Source organism: Schistocerca gregaria, chromosome 6 (genome assembly GCF_023897955.1).
Source record: "Schistocerca gregaria isolate iqSchGreg1 chromosome 6, iqSchGreg1.2, whole genome shotgun sequence".
NCBI classification, from domain to species: domain Eukaryota; kingdom Metazoa; phylum Arthropoda; class Insecta; order Orthoptera; family Acrididae; genus Schistocerca; species Schistocerca gregaria.
This window is the reverse complement of record NC_064925.1, coordinates 138,987,383-139,015,277: the sequence shown is the minus strand read 5'-3', so window position 1 is coordinate 139,015,277 and position 27,895 is coordinate 138,987,383. Positions and strand designations below refer to the sequence as shown.

The 27,895-nt window shown below is 38.3% G+C and overlaps 1 protein-coding gene across 1 annotated transcript in view; it reads right to left on the bottom strand.

Moving 5' to 3' along the window:
• Positions 1 to 27,895, bottom strand: part of LOC126278771 (succinate dehydrogenase [ubiquinone] iron-sulfur subunit, mitochondrial-like) — a 146,448-nt gene that overhangs the window by 37,873 nt on the left and 80,680 nt on the right. Inside the window, exon 5 of the mRNA XM_049979047.1 lies at positions 14,137 to 14,238. Coding sequence (XP_049835004.1) covers positions 14,137 to 14,238 — 102 coding nt within the window. The remainder of the gene's footprint in view (positions 1 to 14,136; positions 14,239 to 27,895) is intronic.

Sequence of the window (27,895 nt, the reverse complement as noted above, 5' to 3'; positions counted from 1 at the left end):
CATTAACTATGTGAGTCCATTACACTGTATCTAATAGTTTTCAAGTAATTTACTAAAAAAATGTATCAAATTTCAAGAAAGTATTATAAATAACTGTGAATACAAGGTCTCTTAAAGAGGCAGTTCAGAGGTCATGTTCTACTGTCAATTCCATTATAAAAATTCTGGCTGGCAAAGTTCACATGCAATCAAGCTAAATTTTTTTTCAATAGATAAAAGAAATTCCACTCTATTTATATAAAAATTATGAACATTGTAAATTGTTAAACAACAGATAAATAAACTTGTATGAGTCCAAGAAAGGGGCCATTTAGAGGCTGCAACCTGTGCCTAGGGCTGTTATTAGTAGATGTTCTGTTCAGCAGTCCACAGCACCTATATGAGGACTGTGTACCATCCTGGATCGTTTAGATTTCATTGAAGTAATTGTTTGTGTGCCATCCATCTCGGTGACAAAACTGTGTGGCAAATGGCAAGATTATTTTCCACTTCTAGGGTGAGCAATTAAGTTTTGGTGATTAGAAGTTAGTGCAACAGATCAGTTTACTTGGAACTTTCCACAGAGGTTGCCTCTGGCCTTTAAATAGTGCTGTTTCTTGTAGGGACAGTATTATTATTATTAGGAATATTATTATATTTTGTGCATGTGTATTTTTACTGAATATATCTATCAGTTAAAATTCAAAACTTTTATCCTTCAATACACACAATGAGTGAAGTGGGCTTGCCAACTGGAAGTTATGGTCAATATAGTCTTCATCATTTTCTGGCTGACGGAAAAAATAATTTTCAGGCTCTTGTAAATGGTGAAGATAATTCACCCACCAAGAGGAGAAAGTTGTTGATTGAAATTTTGTGAGAATATCCTGCCACAATGAAAGACACCTTTCTTTTAACGATTTCCACCCCAATTCCTGCATCATATCTGTGACATTCTCCCCCCTATTTCTCGATAACACGAAAGATGCTGAGTTTTTTTGAACTATCGCAATGTACCCCATTAATCCTATCCAGTAAGGATCCTACCCTGTGCAGCAATATACCAAAAGAGGATGGATAGCATAGTGTAGGCAGCCTCTTTAGTAGATGTGTTGCCTCTTCTAAGTGTTCTGCTAGTAAAACGCAGTCTTTGGCTCACCTTCCCCACAACATTTTCTATGTGGTCATTCCATTCCGATTTAAGTTGTACATAATTGTAATTCCTAGGTATATAGTTGAATTTACATCCTTTACATTTGATTGATTAAGCATGTAACTGAAGTTTAATGGATTCCTTTCTGCACCCATGTGGATGACCTCACGTTTTTCATTATTTAGAGGTCAATTGTTAATTTTTGCACCAAACATATCTAACTTGTTTTGTAGATGGTTTTGATCTTCTTATGACTTTACTAGATAATAAGTGAAGTATTATTTGGTTTTATCTGTACAGCCCTTTACAAAAGATAAACTGAGAGATAGTTAACAAGCTCTACTGAGAAAAATGAGTAAATCTTCTTTCGAAGGCCTCTTTATCAAAACCTTTGAAAAGACTTGAAATAGTAAAATTAATCTGTAATTAGAGGTGGTATGCTTACCTCCATTTTATAGATTGGTGCTACTACAGAATAGTTAAGTCTCAGATGAAATATATCCTGAGTCATTGAATGATTGCAGAGATAGCTGCTATCAAATCAGCACAAAGTTTTGATCTTCTGCTAGAGAACCATCACGTCCAACAGAATTTTCACCTTACAGCAGCCTCATTAATCTTGTAATTCCATTAGACCTCTTATTTCTCGAATTAATGTCTATTGGTTGTGGATACAGTCAGCTCAGAAAAATATATGAAAAACATGTTTCTGTTGATAAGAACAGATTTGATGCATAGTTGCAAGAAGTCACACAAAATGACTGCTAGCCTGAATTTCATACAAGAACATTCTTATTTTTATTTCTTATTTTTGTGAGATTTGTTCAAATAAAAAATTATACAGTTTATTTAATAACTAATTTTGTATTCAATGTGAAATAAAAAATGTGGTGTGGCAAAACTCTATATGGTGCTGTCAATATTCATCTGGTCTCAACACACACAATTGAAGCTTTCTGTCATTTTATACATCCATTTATCTTTTTCTCTTGAGATGATTTGATACAATTGACCCTAAGATATATTTTCTATCAATCAGTGTCTCAGAGTATGTTTGCTGATACACTCGATAACACCCATCTACAAAACTGGAGATAATCAAGCCACCTCCAACAACAGGCCTATAATGTTCTTTCCAGTCCTTTCAAAAGTGTTTGAGAAAGTGGCCTATGATAGAATACTGACCCATTTAATTGATCAGAACTCATTAACCACCTTTCAGTATGGTTTCTGTAACAGATTCTCCACACAGAAAGGAATACAGGACTTAGCAGAACTAAACACTCAAAATTATGCTTTGATCATGTGGATCACAAAATTACACCAATGAGAACCCCTTGAGTGTGAGGTTGCAAAATGCCAATGGTGTTTACGGCCTTCAACACTCCACGACTTGCAGGTGTGCAATGATGAACATGAGATTACAGTGCATAGTTGAACTGCTTAGTTGACTAGTAACTCACAACAGTGCTGTAGTGCTAGTGGTGTTGATACAAAGCAGAGCAATAGCAATGATAAATAAAGCAAACATTACATTATATCTACAACAACAGTTAAAAAGTTGACATTTTGTCAGGAAAAAAACCAAAGTGAGAAAGAAGTGGCAGATGAAACATTAGTGTTTCTGCAACATCAGTCTGTGGAATGTATGGTCTCGTGTAGGCTCTACTGTGAGGACAATGTACATTAGGAGTACAATGAGGACAATACATGCTTGATACTGAAACAAGTGTTGAGCCATGGAGTTCATCATCATTTTTGGACAGGGAGCCACAAATCCTGTCTCCAATGAAATGTAGTAAAGGACAGCCATTGTCCAAGGAGCGAGTACTAAACATAATTATGTACATGGAAGATCATCTGCAGCATAGTACAAAACAATTATGAACAGATTTCAAATTAGTCTGCAGTAACATAATCATGTAGTGCATAAGAAAAACTATGGATATTCAAGTGAGGACAAGGCACACTTATTACAAAAACTGGTGTTTATGCATTTCAAGAATGCTCTATAAAATTTACAGGACGTGCATGATAGTGACCTACTACATTATGCACATCAAATTGCATGTGATATAGATTACAGTGATTTCAAGGGAACTAGTGGAGGGTACCATAACATCAAACAATGCTGTGGAACTGGAAGATGTAAGATAGTGAAATGTCAAACAAAGCATCAACTTGATGATGCAGAGCAAACTAAGGAATCAGCATAAAATTTGTAGATGAGATAAATAAACATATCCCATCATTCAGTAAGAAATTTGTTTTGAATTTCAATCAATCAGAATTTGAAGAGGAAATGCACATGTTGAAAGGAGTCCTGGAAATTAGAGGTATCATGAGATTTCTATCAAGATAAACTAACATCAATGTCTTAAAGCATTAACATACAATTATGCTGTGTGTTAGCTGAATGGTAAATTGGCTGGAAAGTTACTTATAGTGCTGTGAGAAGTTGGAGGTGCTTTGCCCCCTATGTTTTTTTTCTTGTGGAGTGATCATGCAAAATCAGAAGCAAATATTTACATCACAGCAAGCAAGAGTGGGGAAAAAGGGCATAAGAGAACTACAGCTACAGTATGAGCACTGCTTTTGGCCAGCAGCTGGTCAAAATAACTTGCTTTTCCTTGATTCCTGGTCTGCATATTTTCCTTGATTCCTGGTCTGCATATAAAAATCATACTCTTTCAGAGCAAACTATCCCTCCTGAAAAGTGTGTGTCATTGCAATTCATACCACCTGGAATCACTGGACAAATTCAGCCTCTGGATGTTCCCCCTCGCCGTGCCTATAATACGTATTATTGCATTACTTGCAGGTACCCCTTAAAATAACCAGTTTCATGATAATTTAAATAATAATGGAAAATCTCATATAAAGATGTGAAACAAATACTAACTAGTATCAGTTTCATGATAAGCTCTACAACAAATTGTTTTGCAATCAGCTGCAAGCCATCACATTCCATCAGTTCTCACCACCCCATTACACCAATACGCATCCTTAAGGAGTGGATACCTAGCGGAATATTCTGCGTAGTTTCATAGCTCCCAAGGAGTTCACCTTTGGAAGTATGGTGTGAATGTTCATGATCACTGTGACACACCATTTTTCATTAAGTGTTCCTAGTGCAAGTTTTGAAGATTTCTTCTATGTTGAAGGTGTCCATTTTGTGAAATGTAATAAGTACATCCCATAGAAGATTGCTCTGTGCCCCCCAGACACTCATTTTCTGTCACCCTCCTGATGCACATTGTCAGTCATTAGCAGCTGACATTTTTCCTATCATGACTGTTAACACAACACCTTATTAAAGAATGAAAGTGTGACCTCCACTCAGGGGGTTCCATATCAGTAAGCTTAATGTTGTGGCATTACTGACATCCCTCATGCAAGCATGGAATCTTAACTCTATTGCAGAAAGCAGAGGGTCTCAGCAAAAAACTGTATCTCGGGTGTGAAAATAACCTCAGATGTGCTACAGGAACTGTACTGGTCTCACCCCTGCTTCTAACCTACATAAATGATCTTCGAATAACTAAAGGACAATTCTAAATCTTTAATTTTTGCTTATGAAACAAGCATACTAATTAAGGGCCCAAACTCAACCCTAGCAAACACAGTTCAGATGACAGCTGAACAGACCTAAAAGTGGTTCACAGCTAACAGTTTAAGTCTTAACTGCACAAAGACTTGTGCTGTATTACGCAATTTCAAACCACGATTAGTAACATGCTAGCACTAGGAGTAAATATCAATGAAGCACAGTGTGTGAAATTCCTTGGGGGCCAGCTAGATAAGAGGTTAAAATACATAAACCAATAAAAAATTTCAGTTCAACATGTTATGCTCTTAGATGCATCTCCCATTATGTTCACTTAAAGACAAGAGTAGTGGCTTATTTGGAATACTTTCATTCCTTGTTGTCTTATGGAGTTATCTTCTGGGACCTGCAACTGAGGTAAAAAAAGTGTCTGTTCAGCAGAAGCGAACTTTAAGAATATTATGTACAGTATATCACAGTACAGCTTGTGGAAGCCTTTTTAAGCATCTTGAAATTCTTGATCTCATTTCTCAATATGTTTACTACTTAATTGTTTTTGTTGGTGTAAATAAAAATCACCTCCATGAACCATGTACCTTGCCATTGGTGGGGAGGCTTGCATGCCTCAGTGATAAAGATATCCATACTGTAGGTGTAACCACAACGGAGGGGTGTCTGTTGAGAGGTCAGACAAATGTGTGGTTCCTGAAGAGAGGAAGCAGCCTTTCCAGTAGTCGCAGGTACAAGAGTCTGGATGGTTGACTGATCTGGCCTTGTAACATCAACCAAAATGGCCTTGCTGTGCTGGTACTGCAAATGGCTGAAAACAAGGTGAAATTATTGCAGTAATTTTTTTTTTTGAGGGCATGCAGCTTTACTGCATAGTTAACTGATGATGGCATCCTCTTGGGTAAAATGTTTTGGAGGTAAGATAGTCCCCCATTCAGATCCCTGAGTGGGGACTACTTAGGGGGATGATATTATCGGGAGTGTGTGGAGAGTGTGGAATATCAGACCCCTTAATTGGACAGGTAGGTTAGAAAATTTAAAATGGGAAATGGATAGTTAAAGTTAGATATAGTGGGAATTAGTGAAGTTTGGTGGCAGGAGGAACAGGACTTCTGATCAGTTGAATACAAGGTTATAAATACAAAATCAAATACAGATAATGCAGGAGAATGTTTAATAATGAATAAAAAAAATAGGAATGCAGTAAGCTACCATGAACAGCATAGTGAATGGTTTAAGACTCATGAAAGGTTGTATGCATGGAAGAGGCCTGGAGGCGCTGGAAGATTTCAGATAGAGTATATAATGGTAAGACAGTGGTTTAGGGACCAGTTTTAAATTGTAAGACATATCTGGGGGGCAGATGTGGACACTGATAACAATTTATTGGTTTTGAACTCTACATTGAAACTGAAGAAACCACAAAAATGTAGGAATTTAAGAAGACAGGACCAGGGTAAACTGAAAGCACCAGAGGTTGTAGAGAGTGTCAGAGAAAGTATTAAAGAATGATTGGCCAGAACATGGGATAGAAATACAATAGAGAAAGAATGGGTAGCTTTGAGAGAAGAAATAGTGAAGGCAGCAAAGGATCAAACAGGTAAAAAGATGAGGGATAATAGAAATCCTTGGGTAACAGAAGAGATTGATGAAAGGATAAAATATAAAAATGCAGTAAATGAAGCAGGGAAAAATGAATATAAATGTCTCAAAAATGAGATTGACAGAAAGTGTAAAATGGCTAAGCAAGGATGGCTGGAGGACAAATGTAAGGCTGTAGGAGCATATATCACTAGGGGTAAAACAGATACTGCCTACAGGAAAATTAAAGAGACCTTTGGAGAAAAGATAACCATCTGTATGAATATCAAGAGCTCAGATGGAAGACTAGTCCTAAGCAAAGAAGGAAATGCAGAAAAGTAGAAGGAGTACATACAGGGACTATACAAGGGCAATCTACTTGAGAACAATATTACGGAAACAGAAGAGAATGTAGATGAAGATGAAATAGGAGATATGATACTGTGTGAAGAATTTGACAGGGCACTGAAAGACCTAAGTCAAAACTAGCACCTAGGAATAGACATCATTCCATTAGAACTACTGATAGCCTTCAATTAGAACTACTGATAGCCTTCCATTTGGTGAACAAGATTAATGAGACAGGCAAAATACCCTCAGACTTCAAGAAGAACATAATAATTCCAATCCCAAAGAAAGCAGGTGTTTACAGGCATGAAAATTATCGAACTATCAGTTTAATAAGTAACGCTTGTAGAACACTAACACATATTCTTTACAGATGAATGGAAAAACTAGAATTCAGTCTTGAGGATGATCAGTTTGGATTCCATAGAAATGTTGGAACACATGAGACAATATGGACCCTACAACTTATCTTAGAAGATAGGTCCAGGAAAAGTAAACCCACATTTCTAGCATTTGTTACATTGAGAAAGGTTTTGATGATGTTGACTGGAATATTCTCTTCCAAAGTCTGAAAGTGGCAGGGGTAAAACACAGGGAGCACAAGGCTTTTTACAATTCGTACAGAAACCAGAGTCAAGAGGCACGAAAGGGAAGCAGTGATTGAGAAGGGAGTGAGACAGGGTTGTAGCCTATCCCCGATGTTATTCAATCAGTATACTGAGCAAGCAGTAAAGGAAACAAAAGATAAAACTGGAGTATGAATTAAAATCCATGGAGAAGAAAGAAAAACTTTGAGGTCTGCCTAAGACATTGTAATTCTGTCAGAGACAGCAAAGGACCTGGAAGAGCAGTCGAATGTAATGGACAGTGTTTTGAAAGGAGAATTATAATGAACATCAACAAAAGGAAAACAAGGAAATTAACTACGGTGATGCTCAGGGAATTAGATTAGGAAACGAGTCACTTAAAGCAGTAGATGAGTTTTTCTATCTGGAAAGCAAAATAACTGATGATGGCTGAAGTAGAGAGGATATAAAATGTAGAAAGGAAAGTGTTTCTGAAGAAGAGAAATTTATTAACATTGAGTATACATCTAAGTGTCATAAAGATCTTTCTGGAAGTTTTTGTATGGAGTGTAGCTATGTATGGAAGTAAAACATGGACAATAAATAGTTTAGACAAAAAGAGAATATAAGCTTTTGAAACATGGTGCTACAGAAGAATGCCAAAGATTATCTGGCTAGATCATGTAACTAATGAGGAGGTACTGAATAGAATTGGGGAGAAGAGGAATTTGTGGCACAACTTCACTAGAAGAAGGGATCAGTTGGTAGGACATGTTTTCAGGCATCAAGGAATCTCCAATTTATTATTATAGGGAAGCATGAAGGGTAAAAATCATAGAGGGAGACCAAGATATGAATACACTAGTCAGATTCTGAAGGATGTACATTGCAGTCGTTATTCAGAGATGAAGAGGCTTGCACAGGATAGAGCAGCATGGAGAGCAGCATTAAACCAGTTTCTTGACTGAATACCACAACAGCAACAATAAAAATCGATTTCAACGTAATTGTGATATACACTGACACAATACAAGATACTGGCTACTGCAATACAGGCCATAGAAATGATTTTCATGTTGTTTTTTCCAACTTCTTCAGGTTTCAGACTGGAGTTATGTATCTTCTGGTAAGGTATTCAGCAAGCTCCCCTTTAACATAGGGCAAGAAGTTGGAAATCCCTGCTCATCATCATCATTTGCATCTTCTTTGTTTCCCATTTATCCAGGATCAGCCAGACTGGGACATTTATGGTACTTCTCCACCTTCCCCCATTTTTCTTCTAAAACTTTTTTTGCTCCTGTCCAGATTCCTTCTTTTTAACAAGATACTCTCCACCATGCAGCATACAGTTACTTGCAAAGTATCTATGTAGATGTAGAGGTCTTCATCTGAAGCTGGTTTTGAAGTAACTTTCCATAGATAGGCTATTATTACAATTTAGTTGCCACTCCCAAAGGCATTTTAGAGCCACTATGAAACCTTTGCTATTTGAAAGAAAATTAAAAACCTCATGAGCTACTCATTGTAAAAGTTATCTGAATATCTTGATTCTGGGCTGAAAGGTTCTGTTGGCTATGTGCCAAGTGTTAGTGCTTGTTACACACCTGAATGACAACTAATAACATACTATAATTAGAATCATCATTTATAGGTGTAAAAAATATTTTATTTGAAAAATACCTTTGTATTCATGTAATTATTAGGCTACTAATAGCAGATGAACAGCATCAATATAACAAAAACTGAGGAGGCAGCATGTTTCTCAAGGTATCAGCTTTCTTACTAATTTATTTGGTTGAATTTAGACCGTAATAGCATAATAGCATTCAGCAATATAATGATAGTTTATATTGTAACCTCAATGGATGTATCAGTAGATCAGTTGTTATAGTTATATTAAAAACAAAGATTCCAAGATTTACCGAGCGGGAAAGCGCCAGTAGACAGGCACAATAAAATAACACACAAACACACACACACAAAATTTCGAGCTTTCGCAACCGGCGGCTGCTTCGTCAGGAAAGAGGGAAGGAAAAGGAAAGATGAAAGGATGTGGGTTTTAAGGTAGAGGGTAAGGAGTAATTCCAATCCCGGGAGTGGAAAGACTTACCTTAGGGGGTAAAAAGGATAGGTATATACTCGCGCGCACACACACACATATCCATCCATACATACACAGACACAAGTATTTTATCTACATCATTAGTTGTTATAGTTATTCATACATGTAGTGAGGTGACTTTATGTGAGGGGAAAGGGTACATCTGCCAGCACCATGTCATGGGGCAAAATATCCACAGCATACTTAATGGCTCACATGAGTCGCCTGCCACAGACTCACTTGTTGCAAACAGGCAATATTTACTGCAATTCTCCCATGCACCTATTCACAATGATCCTGTGCAAGGCAGTTTTCTCCTGGACTGTAATTTGGGCTTTGTTATTATCCACCAGTGATTTTTGAGTAGCACATGGACTTGCTTGTCTGCATAATGTAGTACTGTCTTTGCTCACCATTCAACTGACTGTTGTATTCCCAGTAAACTAACTGATGGTATACCGGTGCACTGAGATGGTGCTTCGTATCTGAGTGCTTCCTAGTTGAATCTGCAAACAATGTTCTCCTGCACTATCATGGGAGTTATTAAAAAAAATTCCAGCGTACTGTATTGGCCAAGAGCTACCCACCTCCAGAGGTTTTTAATTTTGTACATTTCCAGGAGAGTTAGGAACTATTACTTCCTCTGATTTATTTGTAAATAATCTGTGCTTAATAAAATCTGTGTTGTTGAAGAAGCAGACTGACAACAGTGCCAGTGATGATTTTTTGGAACCATAACCCAACCCATGCTTGTAAGGGTGTTTTGCTGCTTGTTTCAACCATTATTGGCAAGCAGTTTTTTGAACTATGGAAACAACAGCTCAATCAGTAGCACAAGCTCATACAGAATCTGACAAACTGGGCACATTTACAATTTCTTCCAATAGCTTGGATTCCCAGCCATTCAGTAGAATTGGGTGATATACAAAATATTTAGGACTTCATTTCTAGGCAAGTTATATTGAGTGACCTGAGCAACTGCTAGCCTGTCTATTATCTACAGACCTACAATTCTATTATCTTGTGCAAGAATTAACACCTTTATCTGGCCCATCAGCGCTGCCAATTGCCACTACTCAGTTACTTTTAAGTGATCAGTTTGATACAAAAATGCATGTGGTGGTCATTTCTTACAAAAATGCATGTGGTGGCCATTCATTTAGAGTTCCTTCAACATCGTAAGGCAAAATCAGAAATTACGCATCTCGGAATGCGCACCTAGAAGTCTGAGTAGAAAATGCAAGTTTATATGTTCTTGTAGTGTATCATATGCAGAATCATTAATATGTTATGTGCTGATTAGATTAGTGCTGGGCATTGATGTGCATGCTGAAGTGTTATGGTAGTCAGAGCCTTCTTTAGATGAGTCTTGCATACTGCTAGAAGTTTCAAGATTCTGCAAGCAGCTCAGGTTTCCATTTCTATGGACTGTGAGGCACCAGAACTGTCATCTCAATCTGTAAATTCAGCATGACCTAGTTCATCTAATGGTGAAAAACTCACCACCATAACAATTTTTCCTGCCAGCCTCGGCAAAACTTTGCCCAACTGCCTAGCCGTCCAGATGGCTTTTCTAAGAGGGCTATCCACAAAGTACATTATGTTTTGGGATTAAAAATAAATATGGTATTGGAAATTTTTTATTATATACAGATGAAAGCGCACACTTAAATACTACTTTTCTACATAGTTGCCATTTAAATTAAGGGACTTATCGTAGCGATGGACGAGCTCGGAAATTACTTCGTCGTAAAATTCGCCCGCCTGCGCCTTCAACCACGTGATTTCCTCTTCTTGAAGCTGTGCATCGTCATCAAAACGCTGCATAGCCAACAACTTCTTCATTGCTGGGAATAAGTGGAAGTCGCTCGGTGCCAGGTCGGGACTGTACGGCGGATGAGAAAATAACTCCCACTTAAAAGATTCGAGAACTTCACGAGTGGCATTTGCCGTGTGGGCCAGGGCGTTGTTGTGAATCAGCAAGATCTTTGAGCCCAACTTTCCCCTGCGCTTGTTTTGTATTGCTCTTCTGAGATTGTGCAGAGTTTGGCAATACCTTTGAGAATTTACTGTAGTGCCTCTTTCCAGGAAATCCACAAAAATCACACTTTTTCTGTCCCAAAAGACAGTCGCCATCACCTTCCTTGCTGGCATTGTCTGCATGCATTTCTTGGGTTTTTGGGGGGAATTTGTGTGCCCCCACTGCATTGACTGCAATTTTGTCTCGCAGTTCACATGCTTAACCCATGTTTCGTCACCAGTAACGATACGATCGAGTAATGAGTCGCCATCTTTCTCATAAGCGTCCAAAAACGTTAACACTGCAGCCATTCGCTGATTTTTGTGAATCTCTGTCAAGATTTTTGGTATCCATCTTGCACAAAACTTGTAGTAACCAAGCTTTTCGGTAATGATTTCGTGCAACAAACTTCATGAAATTTGTGGAAAACTCATAGAGAGTTCCGTTATTGTGAAATTACGGTTTTTACAGACCACGGCATCGACTTTTTCGACAAGTTCAGCAGTCACTATGCTGGGTCTTCCACTTCACTCTTCGTTGTGAACATTAGTTCGGCCATTTTTAAATTTTATGACCCATTGACGCACTCCACCTTCAGTGATTATGTTGTCCCCATACACTTCACAAAGCTGCCAATAGATTTCTATCGGTGTACAGTTTTTTGCAGTCAGAAACCTTATTACAGCACGCACTTCACACTTCGCGGCATTTTCAATTAACGCTGACATTTAAACTGTCACAGTAACTCAACAGAGTACAGCACAAACCTCTCACTAGCACAGCACAATGCCAACTGAGAGGCGGAATGCCATGACACCAAGATGGCCGCGCTAGCCCCTTCCCTAACAGACACAAACGAAAATGTAATGTACTTTGTGGATAGCCCACATATAAATGCTAGACACAGTTGCCCATATTTAATGAGGCATCTCACCAGTGTTTTTTTTCCAGTCTTGTATAGTATTATGTTAGTCAGAGCCAGTCGTGCCATCATCAGTCAAGTGTGCTGGTGCAAATAAGTGACATCAAGAATCAAAGGTATTATTATGCCATCTTATGCTGTCAGCAACAATTCATGGTACTTCCATTTTATTTCTGTTTGATACAGAGCCAAACAGACTTCATTATTAATCAGCCTACATATCTTCTCTCAGCTTCCCCATCCTTATAATCGGTATCAGCTAAGCTATGGGATTAAGCTCTTCATGAAATTGTGATACTAGACCATGTAGATCTGTAATTAACATGTGAGCATGTATCTGGAACTTTTCCTTTCTTTGTAGTAACACAACCATTGTGGAAAGAATCTTTGGCGTGGTTGCAGACACAGTCTTTGGGTTTTATATCTGACATCAGTATACGCAATTCAAAATACTATTCCATGTGCAGAAGTGCACACTTTATGGCTCCAATATGCTGCCTTGTTTCATCTAGGCCAGCGAATTTCTTCTAATATTTTTCCCTGTATTACACTAAAACAGTTGCACTCCACCTTGAGGCCACAAGTGGCCTATCGTGACCATCCGACCGCCATGTCATCCTCAGTTGAGGATGTGGATAGGAGGGGCGTGTGGTCAGCACACCACTCTCCCAGTCATTATGATGGTTTTCTTTGACCGGAGCCGCTACTATTCAGTCGAGTAGCTCCTCAATTGGCATCATGAGGCTGAGTGCACCCCGAAAAATGGCAACAGCGCATGGCGGCTGGATGGTCACCCATCCAAGTGCCGAACACGCCCGACAGTGCTTAACTTCTGTGATCTCACAGAAACCGGTGTATCCACTGTGGCAAGGCTGTTGCCGCTAAAACTGTTGACAGTATAGAAATTTTTTGAAGCCCACCTGATACCTTTAACCTTGCAGAATGAAATTGGATGCATCGGCATGCAGCATCAGGGCCCTTAGATCACAAAAGTACCATATGGTTCAGAATGGCCAGTCACATTCACTTCTTAAACACTCATCACGCCACAGAAAATTATTTCCAGATAAGGAGGCATTGGTATCTGCAAGTTTCACAATTTTCCATACATTTATTTATTTTACTGTAACTGTCTATGTACCCCCTAAGTTCTGTTGTTTTATAATACATACATTTTTCTTGTAGTTTTTCCACCTTCTGTATGTAATACTACTTCAAGCTATTCTTCAGCACTCTTTCATTTTATTGTGACTGTTAGTTTAATTTAAGCTGTTATAAAGGCACTGTTTTTTGTGTTTTTAAATCAACATTTTTCTGGCTTGTTCCCTTCATATTTATTTATCATTTAACTTCAACATCTTTAATTACATTGCCACTACACTTTGAAAATGATGTTTACTTCGTACTCATATGTCACTCTGGAAGTGAAACATGTTTTTCAGTGTTGTTCACTAATGTTGTGCCTCTTTGGTCATGGTAGTTAAAGTCAGACGATGACCTGGTAAGCTGGAAACCAGTAAATGAAATAAATTAATACTGTAGTATATACACATTATTTTGATTTTCATTTATAATTATTTTTACTTTCTTATTGATGACAACCAATCATTGCATGGTCACCTAGGTCAGTAAACACACATCCGAAAATATCTATGTGTAGCTCAGACACAAAAATTGCTACTTTTGTTTACTTAACAGGAACTGCAAAATTGAAAAGCTAAGAATTTTAGTTTTAACGCATCTGACATCCTCTCTGTTGTGTTGTAGGTTTCATATGTGATTAGCAACTTTTTTCCAGTTATCTCACAGAAAATATGTTGTACAAATGCCCAAGAAAGAGTGAAAGTGAATTTTCTTGTAAAATAAAAGGAAACTGAACTGCAGATGTAAAGAGGAATTCAGACACTTACGTGCAGGAGTGCTGCTGGTCCCAGAAATTTAGTGCCATTCCACCAGTACGAAGGACATGACGTAGAGCAACAGGCACACAAAATGCATTCATAGAGATTCTCCTGAAAGAAAAACACAATTACTTTATATGTCACGACACAGCATACACGGACTGCAATAATGGGACAATCTTTAGACTCAATTTTTGAAGCAATAAAGTTGTCAGTTTATCTCAATACTAAAATTAAATACATGGTAAATTTATTTATGAAATAAGAGATAAGCTGTTTCTACTCTGGAAAATCCAGGATGAAAAAACGGCAATATTATGAAAAGAATAGATTGCTACTCACTGTATAGAGGAGGCGTTGAGTCACTGACAGGCTCAGCAAAAACACTGCTATACATTTGAGCTTTCAACCAAAATGCCTTCTTCTAAATTAGAAAACACACACACATTCACAGAAGCACAATTCACACACACATGACCTCGTCTCTGGCCACTGAGGCTGAACTGCATACAGCAACTGCACCTGATAAGAGAAGCAATCTCCATATATTTTATTGCATCCATAACAGCTCTGACACAGTCTCCAAATGACATAAAAATTGGTGCATAAATCTTATGTGACTTCATGTCACACCTGTTAAAATTATTGAGGATGGGGAGTGACAATCATGTGTCTATGCAAATTTATTTGTAGAGACTTCGAGAATAATATCATCCACACAACCCCATAGATAGCAAGGCCAGATATGGACATTAACTACCATACAATCACCTTATTTCAACGAAAATGCTCAGTTTTTGAAAATATAATGTAATTGGGTGGATCAAAAATCTACTCATCAAGCAAAGACAACACACAAATAAAAAAGGCATTATGTATGCAAGCTTTTGAGGCCAATGGCACCTTCTTCTGGCAGAAGGTTGAAAGGGAAGAAAAAGGGGTAAAGGAAATGAACTGGAGAGGTTAAAAAAAGGGGGTAAAGTTCAGAAAAGTCACCCCGAACCCCAGGTTGGTGGAAACTTACTGGGTGGAATGAGAAGGAAAGACTAATTGTTGGGGCTGCACTATACAACATTTGAAATCCTGAGAGCTTGAAGGTGGAAGATATGGTAACATGCAAAGACAGAGATTACTGCTAAAACGTTGTGCATATGTTAACAAAAGCAAAAAGATAAGTACATTGTATGTGATAGAAGTGGGAGGAGGATGGTGAAAAATAGACAGTTCAGAAAATGAAAGATGTAGGAAACTAAAATGGAGTGAAGGAAGGAATAGTTACTGTGAAGAAATGTTGAGACTGAAGAAATTAACGTAAATTAAGACCAGGTGGATGGCAAAATCCAACGACATGTTGTAGTATCAGTTCCCACCTGCGAAGTTCTGAGAAACTGGTGTCTGGGGAAGAATCCTGATGGCACATGTGGTGCAACAGGTGTCAAGGTCCCTACTGTCATGTTGTAGTGCACACTCTCTAATAGGATATTGTGCGTTGTCAGTATACACCCTCTGCCTAAGCCTCTTCACTGTAACTAATAACTTGGTGGTAGTCATGCTGGATTAAAAGGACAAACAGTGTTTACATAAAGCTGGTACAGACATGTCTCATTTCACAGGTGGCTCTCCCTTTGATAGCCAGTTACACAGCTGGTATAGGTGTTGGTAGAATGGTGCATAGGGCGAGTCTTGCAGTGGAGGAAGTCACAGGGGTATCAGCCATAGAGTCGGGAGACGGGTACAGAAAAAGCATAGTATCTGACAAGGATATTGTGGAGATTGAAATGGCGACACAAAGCTATTCTGGATGTGGTGGGCAAAATCTCAGACAGAATGGACCTCATATCAGGGCATAATCTTAGGAAGTCATGGCCTTGTAGAAGTAGCTGATTAATACATTCAAGATCAGGATAATAGTGAGTGACAAGTGGTATACTCGCTAGTATGTTTTTTGGCAGTATCAGCAGTACCAGAATTGGATGTGATGACCAAGGAAAACTGTTTTTGAGCTAGGCTGGTGGGGTAATTATGTTCAGTGAAGGCTGAGGTGAGAATAGTAGTGATTGTCCTAAAGAGTCTGCATCTGAACAAATACGTTTTCCTCGAATGCCAAGGCTGTATGGGAGGGATTGTTTGACATGGGAAGGATGGCAACTGTCAAAATGTAAGTACTGTTGTATTTTAGTAGGTTGAATGTGGACAGAAGTGTGTAGCTGGCCTTTGGTGAGGATGAGATCAACATCGAGGAAAGTGGCATGGGATTCGGTACAGATGAGGGTAGGTTGTTTGGATGGGGTAACAAGTTCTATGGATTGAGGTGTTAGTCCCTGTGAGTGGCCTAATGTTTCAAGTAGGGACTGCAGGGATGGGATCTCAATGGCAAATGCTGTGTGTAGAGGTGTCAGACAGCTGTCATAGACCTTCAATGACACTTTCCTGTTAGTCAAGTACCATAGGGGAAGATCCCTTGTCTGCTGGAAGGATAATGATGGAGTCAACAGCTATTGGGGTACATAGAGCTTGGAGTTCTGCAGAGGACAGGTTAGGCTCATGTTGCTCATGTTATAGGGACCTAAGGGAGGGCTGTGAAGCAATGCTAGATATGAGGAATTCTTGGAAGGCTTGTAATGGATAATTTTGAGATAGCAGTGGTGAATCAAGTTGGGATCATGGTTGGAACTGTTTAAAGCAGGGTTCAATGTCAGGTTTGCTGTTTGAAAGGTTTTGGGATTAGGTTGAAAAGTAATATTTCCTGTTGACATTACGTGTGAAGGAAAGTAGGTCCTTCACCATAGTAGCGTGATTAAATGGAGGTTTAGGACTGAACATGAGACCCTTGGACAATACAGTTAATTTAGGAGAGGACATTGCTTTAAACTAGTGGTTGAGATAGTGCATTGTTGTGACTTACTTTAACAACTCATGTATCCAAATTGCTGACAAGAACAATATACAGAAGAATGGAAAGGAAAAATGAGGATCTGTTAGATGACGATTAGTTTGGCTTTAGGGAAGGTAAAGGCACCACAAAGGTAGGTCTGACTTATACATGACAATGGAAATAAGATTTAAGGAAAATCAATACATGTGCAGAGGATTTGTGAACCTGGAAAAAATATTTGGCAATGTGAAATGGTACAAGATGTCCAAAATTCTCAGGAAAATAAGTGTAAGCTTTGGGGATATATGGTTAATCCATACATATTATAAAATTGTGTGTGTGCATTCCATGTGTGTGTGTGTGTGTGTGTGTGTGTGTGTGTGTGTGTGTGTGTGTGTGTGTGTGTTCCACATCTTCTAAACCACTGTACTGATTTCACCGAAACTTGGTACACATGTACCTTACTGTCAAGCAACAATTGCTATAGGGGTAAGAACCATCTAAGTATCAAAGGATCTGGTGAAAAAGAAGCTTAGCCCGCAATGTGTGAATTCCCAGACTTCATTCATCTAGCATTTGAGAATGAGCATTCTTAGCGACTTGAAACAAACATCAAACATAATTTCAAATCTTTGCAAATTTTTTCTCACTGTCAACCCCTATTTAATGATGAAAGAAAAAACGTTTACAGCTTACTACTTTCCCACTGTTGATGCAGTAAAAATACTGCATGAAGCACGAAATTATAATTTATTACTTCTTTCCTACTAAATGTATTTGTGAAACATTCTGATTGTGTAAATCATAGAATTCTTTTAGATAAGCTAAATCATTATGGTTTGAGGGGGGCAGTGCACAAATGGTTTAATTCATACTTAACTGGAAGAATGCAGAAAGTTGAAATAAGTGGTTCATGTAATGTTAAAACAACAGCTGATTCCTCAAACTGGGGGTCTATCAAGTACGGGGTCCCACAGGGTTCAGTCTTAGGTCCTTTACTGTTCTTGATATACATTAATGACTTACCATTCCATATTGATGAAGATGCAAAGTTAGTTCTTTTTGCTGATGATACAAGTATAGTAATAACATCCAAAAACCAAGAACTAAGCGATGTAATTGTAAATGATGTTTTTCACAAAATTATTAAGTGGGTCTCAGCAAACGGACACTCTTTAAATTTTGATAAAACACAGTATATACAGTTCCATACAGTAAATGGCACAACTCCAGTAATAAATATAGACTTTGAACAGAAGTCTGCAGCTAAGGTAGAATTTTTAAAATTTTTAGGTGTGTCCATTGATGAGAGGTTAAACTGGAAGCAACACATTGATGGTCTGCTGTAACATCTGAGTTCAGCTACGTATGCTATTAGGGTTATTGCAAATTTTGGTGATAAGAATCTCAGTAAATTAGCTTACTATGCCTATTTTCATTCACTGCTTTCATATGGCATCATATGCTGGGGTAATTCATCGTTGAGTACAAAAGTATTCATTGCCCAAAAACCTGTAATCAGAATAATTGCTGGAGCCCACCCACGGTCATCCTGCAGACATCTATTTAAGGATCTAGGGATTCTCACAGTAACCTCACAGTACATATATTCACCTATGAAATTTTTTTTGTTAATAATCCAACCCAGTTCAAAAGTAATAGTAGTGTGCGTAACTGTAACAACAGGAGAAAGGATGATCTTCACTGTGCAGGTTTAAAACTGACTTTGGCACAGAAAGAGGTAAATTATGCTGCCACAAAAGCCTTTGGTCACCTACCAAACAGCATCAAAAGCCTGACAGATAGCCAACTAACATTTAAAAATAAAATAAAAGAATTTATAGATGACAACTCCTTCTACTCATTGGCTGAATTTTTAGATATAAATTAAGGGAGGGAAAAAAAACTAACTTAAACATTAGTGTCATGCAATATTTTGTGTAATGTAGTATCGTGTACAGACATCTTTCATTAACCTGACATGTTCCACATCATTACGAAGTGTCATATTCATGATCTATGGAACAAGTATTAATCTAATCTAATCCGCAGACAGTAATCGCATATACCACTAAATGTAAATTACATCATTGTAAGATACATAGCTCACAAGATATGACATAATAAACACTGAGACACATGAAAAACTTCCGCATCATGTATGACCTTTAAATTGATTACTTCTTTGGTACTAATTCTATTTGCAATAAATTTCACAGACAGTATCCAAATATGCCACTGAATGTGCTTACAATATTGTATCACTGTATGACACATAGGTCAGGAGGTATGATACCAAAAACAGTGAGATGCATGACAAAGTGCCACATCATGCATAATGTTTAAATTTATTTCTGTGTTGCTACAAACTCCATTTGCAACACAAGCTGCGTATAGTATCCACATATGCCTCTGAATGTACCTACAACATTATAGCTTTGTACAACACACAGTTCAGGAGATATGACATCATAAAAAATTAAGCACAAGGCCATCCACTGTGTGGTATGAGTTTGACATAGAGCTTTAAATAAATATCTGTGAAATGTCAGATTTCTCTACAGTATATTTATGAGCACCAAGAGGGAAGAATAGGAGTGCAAGACCTACAGTGAAGTGCAAGTATTAGAAAGGCCATAGGGCTGTGATGTAGACAGATAATATACAATATGTACAAGAACAAAGAGGTAAAAATAAGACTTGAAGACCAAAATACAGTGCAAGGATCAAAAAGGATATTAGACAGGAATGTAGTCTTCTGCTCCTACTGTTCAACCTATAGGTCAAGGAAGCAATGACAGAAATAAAAGAAAGGTTCAGGAACTGGATTAATATTCATAATGAAAGACTACCAATGATAGATTCACTGATGACATTGCAATCCTCCAAGAAATTGAAGAATTACAGGATCTGTTGAATGGAATGAACAGTCTAATGTTCCCGAATACAGCTTTAGAACACATTGGAACAAGAGACAAAAGTAATGAGAAGTAGCAGAAGCAAGAATAATGAGAAACTTAAAATGAGAACTAGTGGTCACTAAGTTCACAAAGGTAAGGAGTTCTGCTATTTTGGAAACAAAATAAACCGTGAGGGGTGAAACTAGGTAATAGAAAGCAGACTTTCACAGGCAAAGAGGACACATTTGACCAAGAGATGTCTAATGGTGTCACACATAGGCCTCAATTTGAGGAAGAAATTTCTGAAAATGTACTTCTGGTGCAGAGCATTCTCTAGAAGTGGACTGTAGGGAAACCGGAACAGAAAAGAACTGAAACATTTGAGATGTGGTGCTATAGAAAGATGTTCAAAATTAATTGGACTGATAATATAAGGAGCAAGGAAGCTATCCACAGAAACTGGGACGAGAGAAACTTGTGGAAAAACTGACAGGATGAAGGGGCAGGATAATAGGATATCTGTTTAAGACACCACAGAATGACTTCCATAGTGCCTTAGGAATCTATAGGGGGCAAAACTGTAGCAGAAGACAGAATTTGGAATATTTTCCAATGATAACTAGAACAACTGACAGCGACCAGTCCTTTGTGCAAACTTCTTGGACAGTATTGTAGTTTGTTGTACTTATAAAGAAGAATATCTTTGTAATCTTTGCAAATTATTCTGGATGTTGCAAACCAAAGGTCTGCACTAAGCAGCTAAAAATAATAATTCTTACATAAAAACTAAATCATAATGTAAACAAAGCTTGAAAGAAACTAAAAAGTTATGTTCCCCACACTGAAGGAAGGCATTCTGCACTGAGATGCTGGAGTTGGCAAGCATGTGCGCATGAAGTGTGCTTACCTGTGTGTATGAATGGAGTGTATCTCTCTTTTATTGATGAAGCCTCTGGTCAAAATCTTTATGAAAGTGTCTTTTAATTGTGCCTGTCTGCAACTTAATGTCTCTCCATCAATGACTCCGGACGTGCTTTCTGACAGGCTAAATACATTGTAGTAACATCAGTCAATAAAAGTGAAGATAAGCAAGTCATGTCTAATTACAGGGCTGTTTCACTATTTACAGTCTTTTCAAAAGTTTTGAGAAAGTGGCCTTCAGTAGGAAACTGAGACCCCCACCCCTTTTTTTTTTCATCCAAAAGGACTTACTAACTGCCTCTCATAAGGAAATCTCACCAACTCAACCTCATATTTTTAACAGAAAAAAGCACACTTGCAAGTATCAGCCTCAGCAATTGATGCTGTGTGAATATTTGGGCCATACTTATGACAGTATGCAGTTATGACCTTCTGAATATACAATGGCTGTCACTCTCTCCCACCTACTACAGCCACCTAATGCCCGAGTGTGAAGTACTGTACAGCAACGTAAGTAAGGGGCTTATGAAGTACTGTTTGGATATAGGTAACAAGGTTTGTTCACTGGGTCAAAATGCGTGGTTTCTAACCTGTAGGTGGAGCCAGAGACCTCTTTTCTTTTAACATTTTTATGCTTCAACTCTCAAATGCTGTGTAAGTTAATGAAATGAATGAGTAGCTCATTATAGAGGTAGTGCTGTTTAATTATTATTATTGATTTTGTGAGTGTTTGGTTTTGAATTTTAGGACTGACATTGCTAAAGTGAAGTACATTAGAAGAAGATTGCTATTCTTAAAGATATTTTTTTATTTAACTTTTAGTTGAAAATCATTAACACCATATCATAATAATTCTTCAGTTGCTTAGGTTTAATCATTTTGATTATGAGGCACATACAGAGATGCAGAATATCAATATGAGAATACTGTTAAACTAATATTGAACACATATCTGCATGAGGTTAACATATTATGCACTCACAGTTGCTTACCTATTTTTGACATAGAATAATGTGTGTTCTCAGGTTGTCACTCCACTGTACACTACTCCACACTCGGGTATTGTGTGACTGCATTGGGGCAATGGTCCGGTTTCTTGCCACAGGATTGTTGGATAAATTATAACTGTCATTGATTTTTAATTAATCACCTGATTCACTAATTAACAAACTGGTGTCCTGAGGTACAATGTTCAACCTTTGCTAAAGTACAAGTTCATCAGAAACTTCAATGACTCATTGGTCCTACACTATGATTTTGACTCCTTGAAGTCTGAGATCTTGCATCCTCAACATTATATTGACCTCAATGTGAAAGCACTGCTATACTGAGAGGGATGCGTGGCCTTCTGGAGTGCCTCCAATTGTTGTGTATTGCAGCGAGCCCTCACTAACGTCTGTGGTATTGATTTGCATTGCCAACTTTTCAACAGTTACTGGATGGAGTTTTAAGAGGGTTAAGGCCTAAAACCTGTATTGTATATTTAGATCACATAATAGTTTATGACAAGGATACACCAGAGCAAGTGAGACAATTGGAGGTTGGTTTCAAATGATTATAATCAGCATGGTTAATACTCAGCATTGACAAGTGCCAATTTGCTCAAGCTGTCTAGGACACAGAATTAGTAAACAAGGTGTTCAGACCAATCCTTGTCTTACAGAGGCAATTAAAATTTTTCAACACTACAAACAACCAAAAAAATACAGTCATTCATCCGTTTGTTTAACTACACTTGTAAAGGATTTTGTGAAAACAGCAGAACCTAAGAACAGATTACTCAAAATTGGTGTAAAGTTCCAGTGGACAAAGGAGCATGAGCTAGTAATTCAGAAACTGAAGGCGGTGTAGGTAGTGAGGAGTGGGCGTGGTAATTACGGTGATAAATAATCAAGCGCACTCCTGTCACTTACTATGAATACTTTTATTCTCGCACAGTATACACAATGCATACAGCATAAAGCACGCACTACAGGGGATGATCTAACAAAGATACAGATGTTCTTGCTGTGAAGGGGCAGCAATATTATTGGGGACAGGGGGGGGGGGGGGGGGGGGGGGTAGAGCCAGTGGTTCTACATCCCCGCAGAGGCATTGATTTTTGGATCCAGTATTGATTTTTCTACACTTTGAAAATGAAATCATCCTCTCATTTGCTGCTTCTAACAAGTCTTGGCTGTATTTTGGGTCAGAGTAACATATGAGTTGTGGCTATAAAATAATGGGACCATTTTTGTAAAACATTTTACTTCAAAACCATACATATTCATCGATTTTCACTCTCACTATACTCTCCTCCTCCTGTTGTTGTTGTCTTCCGTCCAGAGACTGGTTTGATGCAGCTCTCCATGCTACTCTATCCTGTGCAAGCTTCTTCATCTCCCAGTACCTACTGCAACCTACATCCTTCTGAATCTGCTGAGTGTATTCCTCTCTTGGTCTCCCTCTACAATTTTTACCCTCCACGCTGCCCTCCAATGCTAAATTTGTGATCCCTTGATGCCTCAGAACATGTCCTACCAACCGATCCCTTCTTCTAGTCAAGTTGTGCCACAAACTTCTCTTCTCCCCAATCCTATTCAATACCTCCTCTCATTAGTTACGTGATCTATCCACCTTATCTTCAGCATTCTTCTATAGCACCACATTTCGAAAGCTTCTATTCTCTTCTTGTCCAAACTAGTTATCGCCCATGTTTCACTTCCATACATGGCTACACTCCAAACAAATACTTTCAGAAACAACTTCCAGATACATAAATCTATATTCGATGTTAACAAATTTCTCTTCTTCAGAAACGCTTTCCTTTCCATTGCCAGTCTACATTTTATATCCTCTCTACTTCGACCATCATCAGTTATTTTACTTCCTAAATAGCAAAACTCCTTTACTACTTTAAGTGTCTTATTTCCTAATCTAATTCCCTCAGCATCACCCGATTTAATTTTACTACATTCCATTATCCTCGTTTTGCTTTTGTTGATGTTCATCTTATATCCTCCTTTCAAGACACTGTCCATTCTGTTCAACTGCTCTTCCAAGTCCTTTGCCGTCTCTGACAGAATTACAATGTCATCGGCGAACCTCAAAGTTTTTACTTCTTCTCCATGAATTTTAATACCTACTCCAAATTTTTATTTTGTTTCCTTTACTGCTTGCTCAATATACAGATTGAATAACATCGGGGAGAGGCTACAACCCTGTCTCACTCCTTTCCCAACCACTGCTTCCCTTTCATGCCCCTCGACTCTAATAACTGCCATCTGGTTTCTGTACAAATTGTAAGTAGCCTTTTGCTCCCTGTATTTTACCCCTGCCACTTTCAGAATTTGAAAGAGAGTATTCCAGGCAACATTGTCAAAAGCTTTCTCTAAGTCTACAAATGCTAGAAACGTAGGTTTGCCTTTTCTTAATCTTTCTTCTAAGATAAGTCGTAAGGTCAGTATTGCCTCACGTGTTCCAACATTTCTATGGAATCCAAACTGATCCTCCCCAAGGTCTGCATCTACCAGTTTTTCCATTCGTCTGTAAAGAATTTGCGTTAGTATTTTGCAGCCGTGACTTATTAAACTGATAGTTCGGTAATTTTCACATCTGTCAGCACCTGCTTTCTTTGGGATTGGAATTATTATATTCTTCTTGAAGTCTGAGGGTATTTCGCCTGTCTCATACATCTTGCTTACCAGCAGGTAGAATTTTGTCATGACTGGGTCTCCCAAGGCCATCAGTAGTTCTAATGGAATGTTGTCTACTCCGGGTGCCTTGTTTCGACTCAGGTCTTTCAGTGCTCTGTCAAACTCTTCACGCAGTATCTTATCTCCCATTTCGTCTTCATCTACATCCTCTTCCATTTCCATAATATTGTCCTCAAGTACATCGCCCTTGTATAAACCTTCTATATACTCCTTCCACCTTTCTGCCTTCCCTTCTTTGCTTAGAACTGGGTTGCCATCTGAGCTCTTGATATTCTTACACGTGGTTCTCTTCTATCCAAAGGTCTTTTTAATTTTCCTGTAGGCAGTATCTGTCTTACCCCTAGTGAGATAAGCTTCTACATCCTTACATTTGTCCTCTAGCCCTCTCTGCTTAGCCATTTTGCACTTCCTGTCGATCTCATTTTTGAGACGTTTGTATTCCTTTTTGCCTGCTTCATTTACTGCATTTTTATGTTTTCTCCTTTCATCAATTAAATTCAATATTTCTTCTATTACCCAAGGATTTCTAGCAGCCCTCGCCTTTTTACCTACTTTATCCTCTGCTGCCTTCACTACTTCATCCCTCAGAGCTACCCATTCTTCTTGTACTGTGTTTCTTTCCCCCATTCCTGTCAATTGTTCCCTTATTCTCTCCTTGAAACTCTGTACAACCTCTGGTTCTTTCAGCTTATCCAGATCCCATGTCCTTAAATTCCCACCTTTTTGCAGTTTCTTCAGTTTTAACCTACAGGTCATAACCAATAGATTGTGGTCAGAGTCCACATCTGCCTCTGGAAATGTCCTACAATTTAAAACCTGATTCCTAAATCTCTGTCTTACCATTATATAATCTGTCTGATACCTTTTAGTATCTCCAGGATTCTTCCATGTATACAACCTTCTTTCATGATTCTTGAACCAAGTGTTAGCTATGATTAAGTTATGCTCTGTGCAAAATTCTACCAGACGGCTTCCTCTTTCATTTCTTAGCCCCAATCCATAATCACCTACTATGTTTCCTTCTCTCCCTTTTCCTACTGACGAATTCCAGTCACCCATGACTATTAAATTTTCATCTCCCTTCACTACCTGAATAATTTCTGTTATTTCATCATACATTTCATCAATTTCTTCATCATCTGCAGAGCTAGTTGGCATATAAACTTGTACTACTGTAGTAGGCATGGGCTCTGTGTCTACGTTGGCCACAATAATGCATTCACTATGCTGTTTTTAGTAGCTTACCCGCACTCCTATTTTTTTATTCATTATTAAACCTACTCCTGCATTACCCCTATTTGATTTTGTATTTATAACCCTGTATTCACCTGACCAAAAGTCTTGTTCCTCCTGCCACCGAACTTCACTAATTCCCACTATATCTAACTTTAACCTATCCATTTCCCTTTTTAAATTTTCTAACCTATCTGCCCGATTAAGGGATCCAGTTTTCTTTCTCCTGATAATGACGTCCTCCTGAGTAGTCCCCGCCCGGAGATCCGAATGGGGGACTATTTTACCTCCGGAATATTTTACCCAAGAGGACGCCATCATCATTTAATCATACAGTAAAGCTGCATGTCCTCGGGAAAAATTACGGCTGTAGTTTCCCCTTGCTTTCAGCCGTTTGCAGTACCAGCACAGCAAGGCCGTTTTGGTTAATGTTGCAAGGCCAGATCAGTCAATCATCCAGACTGTTACCCCTGCAACTACTGAAAAGGCTGCTGCCCGTCTTCAGGAACCACATGTTTGTCTGGCCTCTCAACAGATACCCCTCCGTTGTGGTTGCACCTACGGTACGGCCATCTGTATCGCTGAGGCACGCAAGCCTCCCCACCAACGGCAAGGTCCATGGTTCATGGGGGGACTCTCCTCCTATATCCCTATAATGCTCTGTGTGGATTTTGCTATGATGGAAACAGTGATGGAACTCTTCCTCTGTGAAATCCTTCATGACATATGCTGCTTTTTCTTTCACAGCTTCAAAAGACTGAAATTTTTGTTCCTTTAAATTCAGACTTGACCTTGGGGAATAGATAAAAGTCACATGGTGCTAAGTCAGGCAAATAAGGTGGGTGGCCTAATGCTAAGATGCTGTACTTCACTAGAAACCTATTAATGGACAATGCAGTATGAGCCAGTGTGTTGTCTTGATACAGAACCCATGACTTGTTCTTCCACAATTCAGGTAACATTTTTTTTCTTATTTCCTCACAGAACTGAGTGAGAACCTCAATCTAGTACTATCAACCAATATTTTGACCTTCAGACACCCAGTGAAGCATCATTTTGAATCTCGATTTGCTCATTCGGGCTTTTTTTGCTGTCAGTGAAGTTGGGTCTCCCAATGATTGATTGGTGCTGAGTTTTTGAATCATACATGAAAAACAAAGATTTGTCACATTATCACTCTTTCCAAGGATGATCTTCAAAGGTATTCAAAGTGTGAGTACAAACATTTTCATGACCTTCTTTTGTTCAATCATGAGAATTTACAGCACTAGTTCACACAATGTTCTCATGTTAAACTAGTTGTGTAAAATGTGCTCTCTCCATTCTTTATTAATTTGTACAGTTTCAGCAATCAGTCACATACTTAACTGATTGCCATATTGAATTGTATTACCTATTTTTTTATATTTTCATAATTTTTTATATTAAGGGGCATCACAGGCATGAGTCATCTTCAAAATGTTCTTGGCCATATTTGAAACACTTGAACCACACAAAAACTAGCATATGTGATAAACAGTCTTCACCATTCACTTCTTTTAGTAACAGGTAAGTTTCAGTAGCAGTTTTTCCAAGTTTCAACTGAAACTTCAACAATTCATTGCTCTACTATTACACTTACCATTTTTCTGACAAGACAAAATAACAGCTCTTACATGAAGGAAGGCCATGGCCACAATGATCTGTCTACAGACACCAGAGATGATTCATTAGAGTGAGAAGCCTTCAAGCTTCACAATCATTTGTCATTCACTTTTGGCACATGCATACTTACTCTGTGACAGTATCAGTCCCGTTATTTTACAGCCACACTTCATATACTATGAGGCAGTTAAATAAAGCAGAATATAGCTACTCAACAACTGAGAAGGACATGTTAGCGGTCATACACTGTATTAATGTATTTATGATGTTACTTGTATGGTAGAAGATTTAATGCTCTGACTGAACATGCATCATTGAAATGGTTGCTTGGTCTGAAAGACCCACCTACTCATCTAACATACTGGGTTCTCAAGCTTAGTGAATTTTATTATGAGGTACCCATAAGCCAGGCAGAAAAGACACGAATACAGACATGTTAAGTTGCAAATTGGCTGTGTTGAGCACATTGGGCAAGGGTGTGTTGGAATGGTGACAAGTAC